General features: G+C 33.5%; 1 protein-coding gene across 3 annotated transcripts in view; it reads left to right on the top strand.

Moving 5' to 3' along the window:
- LOC120527308 (transducin-like enhancer protein 4) overlaps positions 1 to 12,892 on the top strand; it is a 162,659-nt gene that overhangs the window by 132,067 nt on the left and 17,700 nt on the right. For all 3 annotated transcript variants that reach the window (XM_039750567.1, XM_039750568.1, XM_039750569.1), the window contains exons 9-13: positions 8,105 to 8,224; positions 8,383 to 8,436; positions 8,615 to 8,767; positions 10,659 to 10,791; positions 11,563 to 11,756. In XM_039750567.1, the coding sequence (XP_039606501.1) occupies positions 8,105 to 8,224; positions 8,383 to 8,436; positions 8,615 to 8,767; positions 10,659 to 10,791; positions 11,563 to 11,756 (654 nt within the window). The remainder of the gene's footprint in view (positions 1 to 8,104; positions 8,225 to 8,382; positions 8,437 to 8,614; positions 8,768 to 10,658; positions 10,792 to 11,562; positions 11,757 to 12,892) is intronic.

Here is a 12,892-nt window from a genome sequence, read left to right on the forward strand (position 1 = left end):
GTCAGAAATTTTAAAATAATAAAAACATACAGTTGTGTTCAGAATAATAGCAGTGTGTTTAAAAAAGTGAATAAAGCTCAAAATCCTTATAATAGCTTTTATTTCCATACATAAGTGCAGTGGGAACACTGCACATTTTATTCCAAATCAAAACATGAATAAAAAAAATTCAAATTTTTTGTTATTCCTTTAAAACAGGTTTACACACATGTATCATGTCAAATAGTTCTTCATTTCAAAACTTAACACTGCTTGTTGCTGCAGGTATTTGAGTAAATGAACAAAAAGAGGAAACATTTGTAGTAACTCCAGGAAGTTAGCATAAACCTCAGGATTCCATAGCTGTCAAACGGCAGTGCCATCATACTGCCTTTCCTCTGAGCCCAATTATGGGGATTTTAAGTTAACGGGTTTAGGGATTAAAATTATTTTTTGCTTTTGGCAAAGCATTAATACATTACACATACTGTATAATGAATTGCTTTTCCTGCTCTTTATGTGCTCTTCTGGCAGATCATTAAGGCACCAAAAACTTTAAACACTTAATTAATATATAATAAAACTTACTGTAGTGCATAAAATGTTAATATTTTGTGAACACAAGTTATAAAACAGAAACCTTCATTCCACTAAAACTAATTCTTTAATCATAATTGAACCTTTTTTCTCTAAGTACTTTGAAAATAACTACAGGCATGCTAGAGTTAGTGTATATATCACTTGCTACAGCTTCTCTTAAGAAACGTTTCTGAAATTAATTTCATGTGCCTGGAATAAATCCTTAATATTATTTTTTTTGTTTTGCTCCTTACGCCATATTTCTGCCTTTGTTTATTAATCAGCTACCTGCATAATATTTGCAAGTAAGAATTGCAGTTTTTTATTTATATGTTGGGTTTGCACACTTCCCATTTTGTTTTTTTTGGCTAGCCAATCCCATTTTCTTTTCTCACCCACACCTGAAGAATTTAACTTGGGTCTTATGTGATTGTGAATTTACCGTTTTTTTTTTTTTGTTTTTTTTTATAGAGAAGTCAGAAAACATATTGGTCTCCATATTTTGAAAGTTAATTTGGTTTATAATAAGTTGAATCATAATTCCCCCATTTTTATGTATTTGCCAGCCAGAGAAGGCAAACAACTTTTGTTATGGTCAATCATGTGTAGTAGGGATGTTAAGTTAATTGAATAATGAATGGTTTATTATTATGGTAAGAGTTTTAAATGAGTAAACTTATTGATTATATGATTAATTTAAATTGGAAAATTGGCAAATGTAATTGCCTTGCTGCATCACAACACCTTATGTAAACCAGGAGACATATATTTTTCTTTTAATAAATCCATGAGGGCAGTATTACTGCTCCATATCAGTTTATTTCACAACCACAAGCAACTCGTTTTGAGAGCAATTCTAGGGAGAGTGATATAATTCACTACAAAACCGTATAATGTAAAAGTTACATCTGCAAGTTATTTCCACGTAAAAAATGAGAATGTTGGTCATGAGGATGGATTGCAGCGCCCTCATGTCTGCAGTATTAACAAATTATAAACAAAACATCTTCTAGATCATGTAGTTGCTGATGGCAAATACTTTCACAAGCTAAGCCATTTTTCCACATTCCATCTAGAGGCACTGTCATCATTTTACTAAGAAAACACTAGGACTCAAAACCCAGTAGGCTTGGGTTCACAACTAATGTTGGACTATGCTGACAACTGAGATTTAGATATGTGCAATGTCACTTTATTGTGACAAAGACTGGCAAATGGAACCATTGGTATCACCAACACAAACCATTTCCAACCAGAACAATTTACAGTCTTGCCAAAAAAACAACTACTGCCATTTAAGGATGTGTACTTAAGAGCAAAGAAGTTGCTTAGGTACATGGGAACACATAAAATGGCATTACCGCTAATACATCCGCCCCAGTGAACTTGGTGTCTATAGTTTTACTCAAACCCTAAAATTCAATGTCAATAACAGATTTAACATGTATCTTTATCTGTAACAAGAGGCTACCTGAGCATGCCCAGGAGCCAAGAACAGCTGTTATTGGCTCCCAAATAGGTTTGTATTCTGCTAAAAAATATAACTGCATAAAACAGTTTTTGTAATGTAAAGAAAGGTAGTGATACATTTTTGCCTAATGTTAAAACAGATCCTTATACCCATAATGTATAACTTTAAACTATTCTAGAAAATCTATCCTGACATTATTTCCTCTGTTGTTAAAAAAAGAATCATACTGCTTAATGTATAATGGTTGTTAAACAAAGGATACTGACTATTGATTATGACAGATAATCAGAATTTACATCCTTACTGTGTAAGTGGTTGAAATTAGACATATTTATTTTACCAAGTTAGAGAAGTGTGTTGAATGAGGCTAATGTTGGTTTTCGATTTTTTTTTTTTTTCTGTTTTGGCATGACTGCATACATTTGTGGTTTATAAAGTTTGTTTTAGAATGATTACTTGTCTCTTGGAGCCCTGGTTATTATATATCTATAAATAGGCTTTTGGGGGTTTCAGAATTAAATTTCTGCACCATTTTTTTCATTGGACAGTATTTTCTAGTGGGTTTTCATTTTTTGCTTCTTTTTTCTGCATTTTTGGTTTCCTTGGCAGTGCTATTTTGAGCAGTAATTGTTATGACAATGATATTTGGTGGTTGCACGGTTTTGACATTACCACAACGATGGGCTAAAGGTTGGCACTGTGCACTTCTTGGTCATCTTAGTTTGCCGATAAATCCAAAGAAATGGTCTGATTTTCTAGTATAACTCTTCCTGGTCACTTCTATTATTTCTAGTTCTTTCTTTTTACAAACCTAATATCTATACATAATGCTTATTGGAGACACTTTTGCATTTAGAGGGTGACAGAATAGTGATTTTCACTGCTTTTCCACTTCTTCCCTCTTTTACGTTAATTCAGAATATTCTTTTAGAACATTTGCTAAAGTTTTGATACATTGCTGGGATCTGTTTATGTTAATCAATATAAATTTGTTCTATTTTGCTGTAGATTTATTCTAATCTGTATATTTATGTATGCTAATTGATTTGTTCTGACCATAATTTGATTTACCAACAGACAGATGTATAGTCTTATCATTTGTAATGAGTCGTCTTTGAGGAGAGGTTTTTTTTCTTGCCTTGCTACCCATTTTCTCCCTGTCATTTTTGTTCTTATATGTTGCCATCCCAGTTTCTTTGATTCATGCATTAATTTAAATGAATGCCTTAGAGACCTACAGAATTATGTGCGTAGTGGTATTCAGTCCATTATTGAGCACATTCTTGTACACATCTAGACTCACACATACTAGACCAGTATCAAGTAGTCAATTAATGTTAACCCCATATGGACGCAAGGAGAACTTGCACATACTTCATATACATAAAAAGGGAAATGGTTTAAACCCATATTTAAGACAGTAGCACTAACTACTGTGCTAGTTTGCCATTCCAGATCACAATTGTTATAAAAATGTTTTACAGTGTACCAGTTAATGTTTTATTTATGACTTCATTGCAATGGTTCAACTATTTTGTTTTTAAGTTTATATTCATGCTGCTCATTACATGATAACTACTCACCTAAATAGGTGATTCTATAGGTCTGATTCAACTTGCTAGCTTTAGAAATAAAAGAAAATTATTTCCATACAGCTTGCATAAATTGGTATTCTGTTAAGTAGATGTCAGTGGTGCTTTTTCCCTTAGTTTTAAGGGATTTGCACCATAGAGACCAGGAGAAAGGGCCTCCTTTACCTGAGTGCTGGCACAGGCGCCAGCAGTTCCAGTTGGCACTTGGCCCAATTAAACACTGTCAGCTTTCACAGTAATTAACTTCTTCATCAACCCCTTAGGAAAGGGAGTAGTGCAGATTTATTAAGCATTTAAATCACATCCTCTTTCTGTGCAAGGAGCCTTTAGAGGAATCAGCTTCAGCAAAATTAAATGAAGGAGAAAGAAATAAGCAACTGAATGCAAAATAAAATTGAAAATAGAACATTTTCAAAATCCACTGAAAACACCATCAGTTTTCTGCAAGTTAGTGCAGAAATTACATTGCTAATATTTTGGGGAAAAAATGTATACATAAATTCTGAGCATAAATTCTGAGCTCTTTATTCTCTATTAGGACTTACTAGAAGAGCATATCTGCCACATCTGGTGAATACAATGAAGGGTTTACACTTTTGAAGGGAAAAGTGCTAGTGGGGAACTAGGAAACTAAGAAACTACTGATACCATTGCCACAGCAGATATAACAAATACTATTTTATTTTGAATACTTTATATAATAAATTGGTAATGATAAAGAATAATATGTTGATGCTGTTTAAGCCAGTATTTTACTAGGTATAATTCAAGGCAGATGTGCCAAAAAAAACTGCTATCTGAAAAGATAGCTATTTGATCTGAACAGTGTTCCTTCATTTTCCATCATCCACATGAATGGAATGTTTGTCACACTGATTACAGTCAGCCAATATTTACCCCTCAGTCTTAGACCTTGTGTGCAGTGCCAGTTTTGTAACACTTTAGTTGTAGAATGCACTTCACTAGCTTGAAACAGGAACCTGAGCTAGCATACTGTATATTGGCTGATATGTTTAAAGTTACCACAATAAACTGCATTGGCTTTGAGGGTGATTAGCAGTGTTCTCTTTCTTTTGTAAGTCAAGTTTTATGGGGACCAGGTCACTGTACTGTACATAACTTAGAAGCTTCCTAGTGGAATGACTGTGGATGTCTCAGTTAATACAACTCTTCAGTGTAGCTTGGAATGTAGGAATAGTACCTTTGGTGTCTATTTTTATAAAGTGGTTCAGAGAGTGTGTTTCTGAGGAACTACACTCATTATCTTTCCCAGAAAGACACCGCTTGGGTTAGGGGAATAAAATTTGGATCAGTGGTTAAATGTCAAGTTTGAGAAGTGAAATTTGTATTCAATAATAACCAAGGAAATCTCTCCTTGCACATGGAAAGCAAAATGAGATATTCCACATTCTGTAAAGATATTGATAAACCTTATGAACATATACTGAATCCTGTTTGGACCACTTCGGGATTACAATAGACCCCCGCAAAGGTTCAGAGTTCGTGGCCTCAGTCATTCACGGATCATTCCTTAGAACCTAACTAATAATTGTTAGCGGAAACCGCAAATATCCTCGGCAGATTTTTTATGTTTTTTATTCTTGGCAATACTTTACTGTAGAGAGAACACAAAGCAACTGTAGAGGAAAAGGCGGCTTGTGATGGTGAAAATAGCCAATCCAAGAGCGTTGTTCATTTCTCCTTGCTGCTGATTGCCTGCTGTTCTGTGACGCATCTCCGGTAGATGCAGCCCAGCATTCCCGTATCATAACAGCTTACCGTGTGTAGCTATCTCAAGTGTTTCGCAGAGCGGTCTCGTTTTTTTTTTCATTGTCTTCTTCTTAAAGCCCTAAGATGCCGCCCAAACGCTTTGCACCTTGTAAGGCTTCTGGCAATGAACCTAAGTGCCAAAAAAAGTTTAAGACAGTCCAGGAGAATGTTTAACTACTGGATTTTCTCCCGGAACTAAAAAGGTATGCCGCAATAGCCACCCGAGAAGCTGTAAATCCTCTGCTTTGCTGTGCGGTCATCATCTTCATTACATACCTTCATCATACTGCACAGCTAATTCATCATTATCTTCAATCAGTATCATTCACCATATTGGTGAGTACCTGTACATTGTACTGTATTTTTATTAAATTAAATTATTACATATTTATCCTACTTATACCAAAGAAAACGACAGCGCATACCAAAGAAAACACGGTTTCATGAATTATAGTACATAGACTGTAGGGGTAACATCAGTATTTTACATTGTAGCACTGCGGGAGACATAGCAGTATGGTATAGTACAGTATACGGGTTTACCTTTCTATTATATTCTTTTTTTAGGGTAATATATTAAGCTGAGATTGAAATGAAATGAAAGTGTTTTGGTGGCGTATTTAGGGTTTAAACTATAAAAATAGGTATTTATACACATTTTTTTTACCACATCCAAAATTTGTGGTTTTTCACAAATTGTGGGTGCTCTAGGACTGTAATCCCTGTGAATTTCGGAGGTTGTCTGTATTTATTTGTGGTTATACTTTTTTGTGATATTTATGACCCTGCACTTTTCCTTTTGGATATTTGCTCAAAATAGTTCACTGTTCCATTGCGAGACAACACAAGGCAGCCCCAGATTACAATAACTAGATGATATTGCTCATTTGACATGGAAAATATATGAAAATTCTAGAAGGCTGGTCTAATTTTTTCATCTTTGTTGAACACAACAATGGAAAAATACAATAACTAAGACATATAACTTGTGCAAAATGTTTGGGTTCATTGAGTTATCTTGCATTACTCACTTTTTAATTTTAACTTTTCCACTTCAGTCCTGTTTTAATTTTTATCTTAGTAATAACCATACATAATCCAACTGTGTTTTGTATGTAGTAATCATCAGATGCTGCAGGAGACTGTTTGGCAAATATGATGGACATTTCTTACTTTCTTGAATAATTTTTTACTACATTGAATTTAAAATGTATTTTTTGTATTACTTGTTTTAAGAAGATAATTATCACCTTGTTTTATCTTATTTGAATCATATTGACGTGAATTTGGTTTTCAGCACCGTGAGGTTAGATTCCAAACTCAATCTAACCTCACAGCACTGAAAACCAAATTCAGGTCCATTGGCACACATGTGTACACATCCAAACTAATTTATTCTGGGCCAGTGAACCTTACCAGCATGACTTTTGTTAGCAAAGATGCCAGAATACCTGAAGGAAATCTTTGTGAGCTCTTAAAGAACGTTATAACTCCACACAGGCAAAGTAATCAGAAAGTGTTTTTCTTTTATTACCTATCTTTAAATTGGAGCACATTGCCAAAGTCCTTGCCGTGTTTCAATAATGTTTCAGTAGATCTTTCTAATTAGCTCAGAATTAAGGACAAATAATAAAGAGAGACTTTTTTTTAACCCATTTTGTACTTGGGTCCTTTCTCCATTTCCCTCTTTTTGGCTATTTAATTATTCATTACTGAATCCTGTCTATAGTGAATGTGCAATATCTTTAAAACTACTGTACATATACTTTTCATGAAAGCTAAGGATCATACAGTATGTGCTTGTTGCTGCACATGCCTAAAATCGTGTGATGGCCTAATTCAAAATTATTTTTGAAGTCTTTATTTGGCATAACCACATATTTTTGTTTCTGTGTAATCCTCTGTGGCTTCAGTTTAGAATGTATTCCGTTTGTGGTATTACACTGAGAAAGTGAGAATGTATACCATTAGATTCCATCATAAAGTCTCAACCACCACTTAAGATTATCAATTTCAGAAATAAAGAATGATTTGTTAGTCAGGCAAGTGCCAAACACATAATTAAGTTAACATGATATGCTTTTATTATATACATGGCAAAGAATTTTCAACAGCAACTCCATGTGCTTAATTTATTTATCTAAAACATTGCTGCTTGCCAATCTCAATGTTGTGCTAATCCAATAAATACTGCAATTTTTTTTTTACTTTTTTGTAACCAAATTCTCAAGGGGATGGTATTCTTTTTTTGGTTGAGTGGGAGATGGCTTGGCTGTCTTTGCTTAAATATTTATTTAGATCTATTACAGCAGAAATTAACTTCCTGTTTTAAGATAACTAAATTTATACATTTGGCTGTGAAATGTAAAATGCTGTATTGTGCAGTTTCTTTTTAATATAGTGGATTTGGAATTATCACTATTTGGGAAAATATATATATATATATATATATATATATATATATATATATATATATATATATATAAATGATACTGACATATGCTGGGAATATGGTAATTTTATGACATGGGTTTATTTAAAGGATGCTCATTTAAAGCAGAACATTTTATCTTTAGTTAACTTCTATGTATTATCATATACAGATTAAGGTTTAATAAACTTTTCACGTATCTGCTGGCTTTTGGTCTATTTGAAAGGTGTTAAATACCTTTTTTTTCTTTCCTTTACATAATTACTAATATTTTCTTTTCAGAGCTCTTCAGTGTCACCATCCGCAAGCTTCAGAGGAGCAGAGAAGCACAGGAACTCAACCGATTACTCGTCAGATAATAAGAAACAGAAAACTGATGATAAGGATTTGGCAACCCGTTATGTGAGTATCATAGGAAAGCACTCCTTTTTTGAAAATGCAGATACAGCTATTGGTCACATTACCTTTTTTATGGTGTTAGGACAAATAAAAGTTATTGTGAATCTATCTACTGTTAAGTGAGTTGAATTAATTGCCAGTTCTTTTAATGTTTCTTTCAGGACAGTGATGGTGAAAAGAGTGATGACAATTTAGTAGTGGATGTATCAAATGAGGTTAGTTTCAAAAGAGAAAATGGTAATACTGCTATTTTGTTAAATAACTTGAGCATTGCAAGTTTTAGTGTGGAATAAGTATATAGTTTTGTTATACCTGTAACTCCAAGTAATAATTACTTATTGATCTCTACCATCTGGTTAAACTGTTTTCTGAATATCCTACATCTCTTTATAGGATCCAGTTTCACCAAGAGGAAGCCCAGCACATTCCCCACGAGAGAATGGTTTAGACAAAGCTCGCATAATTAAGAAGGATGCACCCATTAGTCCTGCATCCATTGCTTCTTCAAGTAGCACCCCATCTTCAAAATCCAAAGAACTCGGTCTTGTGAGTAAAAAGTTAAACCAATTGTCAGACTGTTCAGCTAGCTTCTGTTTAAGAAAAATGTTGTGAAATAACATGTTGTACTTAACATGTAAAGATAATTGTGGGTAAGGACATTCTTTTTTTGCAGAAGTACATATTCACTAAAATCTAAGGGTATAAATCTAGTAACTTTTTTCCCAGATTATCATATTCAGCCTAATATACATTCTGATGGCCTTAAATGTTTCTGATACAGTATTTAAGAATCCATAAAAAAGTACAAATCATATACAGCACAATGCTATGCAACTAATCTACATCAACTAAATTTTATATTCCTTATATTTTTCTATTGCCAGTCTGGAACCAATTCTGGGTGGTATGCAAGTGAATTGTGAGGTTCCACGTGTGCAAACACACGTACAGGATTACATTTCTTTGTGAAGTGAAGTTTACTTTTGGCAGTTGATTTGAAATGGATGACATTAAGATTTGGATTGAAACTAGTGCATCCTAAGAAAACTCATTCAGGCATGAAGGGACCAAGCAGATTGCACACCGACAGTGACTTTAAGCATTAAGATGGTAGTAATAACTACTCTGAAATTGTGTTGCCCTTAATAAAGAATTCCATACAAGGTTACATATTTTATGAATTTTTTTAATGTTTATGCTTATTGCCCATCTGCTCTGTGGTTCACGTAGGACTAAGATTGCTTAATATAGGTATGATTGGAAAGGTCTCTTTGTGATACTGCTGTGTTACTGAAAGGAGAAGTGTGAAAGAGTTATAGTCCCATTTTTTATCTTGGTAACCGGTGTAATGACAGTCTATTGTAAGATGTACTCATACACATACTGTGCATCCTCACTCAATCATTTGGGGCCAGTTTAGAGTTTACAGTTAACCCAATATATGTGTGTGTTTTTGTGTGTGCAAGTGTGTGTGTGTATATATATATATATATATATATATATATATATATATATAAAATATTCATTTAATTGGCATTGTAATCAGATTGTAACCAAATGAATTGTTGACTAACTGGTAACTTGAAAGTAATTAATTTCAGAACATGTTTAACTGAAAAACATAATAGCTTTGATTTTACTTTTAACGTGTGTTGAACCTGACACTCAGTATGCAGGTCTTTTGAAAGTATCTATTATTTTGGAACATTGTTTGATTGTCACTATTGCCGCAAAGTACAAGTTACTCCTTGCATTGTCACTTTTAAGAAATACAGCACCTTTATTCTGTTGCTTCAGTCTGGGTTTTAAGGGCAGTGTTAGTTCAGCAGAAATGGGCAGACAGTTGTGTTAGAAGAAATGTTTCAGGATTTATCAGGAAAATTTTGAAAGCTGCTCAAATAAAATTGTAATACTAATTATTCCCAACAAACTTGTAGTAATTTTAATTTCTCATGTGTATCATTAACTTTATTTCAAAAAGCAGCAGCATGTTGAAAATGCTGTGTTTATCCTTGCTGGCTCTTTATATGCTTTCACAATTACTATGTTGCAGTTGTTTGAAATAAGGCCAAAAACATTGTTTGCACAATATTCTTTAAAATAAATAATCTGAAACTAAAGAAAGCCAATGGGTAAAGGCACACACCTGTTCTTTCTAAAAAGCTAATATTTAGTAGTACTGTTTGAAGCCATTTTTATGTAAACATTTTTGGAATATTTATCACACATTTTACCTTTTGCCCAGATCTATTGTGGTAAGGTCACGCTCCTATAATTAGAACAAAATAAATAAATATGTATGTAATCTTATTTTCAGTATTTGGAGTAATGTACCTGATCTTTACTTATTATAACATTTGATTCTATAACTATGTGCCACAAAAGAATGAGTTAACATCAGCAAAGTATTGGCTTATATGTTTATTTTCTTTATTAGAATGAAAAATCTACTACACCAGTGTCCAAGTCCAGCACTCCAACTCCACGTTCAGATGCACCCACTCCAGGGAGCAATTCCACTCCAGGATTGAGGGCAGTACCTGGCAAACCACCAGGCGTTGACCCATTAGGTATGAACAAAAATGCTTAGGATTTGCTCAGCAGTTTAGGGTTACAGAACAGTTGGCAGCATGTTTCATCAGTCTACAGGGTTATATGAACCAATTTTCATAGCCAGCCTGTCTAGTATTACCTAAAGCCAGCTTGCTACAGTTGTACTTAGATGAATTCAGTGAAATTTAATTAAAACAAGAAAGTGCAGGGTATTGTATAACTGTGTTCTGGTTTTCCAAGCTTGAATAATGGAGCAGCTTAGCTGTGCAAATTAGCTGCCTGTTGGCAGGGCAGAATATCTTGCCATTCCTTATAATAATAGAAAATAAAATTTCTTATTTGATGAATAAATCAGAATGAAATTAAAGGTATTTTAAAGTCATTTTAGATGCCAAGTTTGATGAATAGCTTAAAGAGAAAATAAATATAAGTCTGAGAAATCAGTTGCTTTAAGGTTATGTTTTAAATTGTATTAGATCAGAGCCCCTTATTTGTAATTAGAAAGATAAGACATGTAATACTTAACAGCATCACATTTTTATAATGCATAGCTATAAGAATTGACCTTCAAAAATGCATTCAATTTCTCTTTGCATGCTTAAATACTTGTAACATAATTAGAAGCTGATGTGTTAAATATTCTTAAAAAACAAAGTAAGAGTAGTAGTATGCCACGTGCACTTCTGCTCTCTCACTTTTTTATCAGATATTTGTATTTTGCTACAGATTGCCTGTATGTGATAGCATAATATAAAATTTCTGTACTTTTTTTTTTATATTTTTTTCAGCTTCAGGTTTACGGACCCCCATGGCAGTGCCATGCCCATATCCTGCTCCTTTTGGTATTGTGCCTCATGCTGCCATGAATGGAGAACTGACCAGCCCTGGTACTGCATATGCTGGGTTGCATAACATCTCTCCACAGATGAGCGCTGCTGCAGCTGCAGCAGCCGCAGCTGCTGCCTATGGGCGATCTCAGGTGGTGAGTAGCATCAAAATTCTGTGAAATCAAGCAAGTGTTTTCTGACTAAAGTCCAGTTTCCTTTATTATCTCAAGCACCCGTTTAACTTGTAATTATGATAGAAATGGGATATGTAGTAAGTAGTGGTTTTACAACAATGAATTAAATTTAAAGGCAACTTGTAAACACATGTTATGCTCCACATCCTGATACACTCCCAAAGTGATCATACAAGCAATTTCATCATTCAAATTTAGATGCCCCATAAGTAGTCTGCATGCAGTCCATATTATAAAGTCAAGATGCAGGCAGATTGAGTTTGCTTTCCAATTACAGCTTTAGTGAACAGTTTACTGTAATCAGCCTCTTTTATCATAAGTGAACAGAGTGCTGTGATCTGATTTTTGTGGTCGGGAGGCCTCAAATCATCACAGATTTAGTAGTAGTAGTATAGCTGCTGCTTATCCAGCACCATGATAAACAACAGCTTGTGATATTACTTCTGGTAAAACCCACAATATACTGATTAACAGAATGGGCTGAATCACTTTTAACATTGAGGCTTCAGGAATTATGATACTTTCTGTGCAGATAAATAAAAATGATACAACATTAAGAGAATTGTATATTGATGTCAGAAGTGTATTAAGATGCAAGGGCTGTTAAGGTGTTAAAAATAATGCAAATACATTCCTGTTTTATGCAAATAAAATGCCATTTTCACTTTTCGATTGTTCCTTTCAAAGTTTTAGCCCAGGACTGTTTTTTTAATCAATTTTCTTGAAATAATTATATAGAAATACATAGAAACAAAGAAGTGTAGTGTTTATTCTTCGGTTTTAAAAGTAAATATATATAAGAATTCTGTAGAAAAAAACCCTTTATAATTATACTCATATATTGAAAATGTTGCTAAAAGCCTTTATGGTATTGTAAAGCTGTTGTATGTTTAGAGACTTTTGGTAAAATTAAAATAGATTTCAATAACAGCTTGAACCATGTGCATATTTATAATTTTAATATTACTCCAGCTGAGTCATATGAAATATTCAGTACAGTATATTTCTAAGCACTTCCAGAAATAATTATTAATCTATAGAAATTGTTCTTGAATTACATAAATCAGAACATAAATGTTAAGCCAGAAACTTAACAA

This window comes from Polypterus senegalus, chromosome 4, assembly GCF_016835505.1.
Source record: "Polypterus senegalus isolate Bchr_013 chromosome 4, ASM1683550v1, whole genome shotgun sequence".
NCBI lineage: Eukaryota > Metazoa > Chordata > Cladistia > Polypteriformes > Polypteridae > Polypterus > Polypterus senegalus.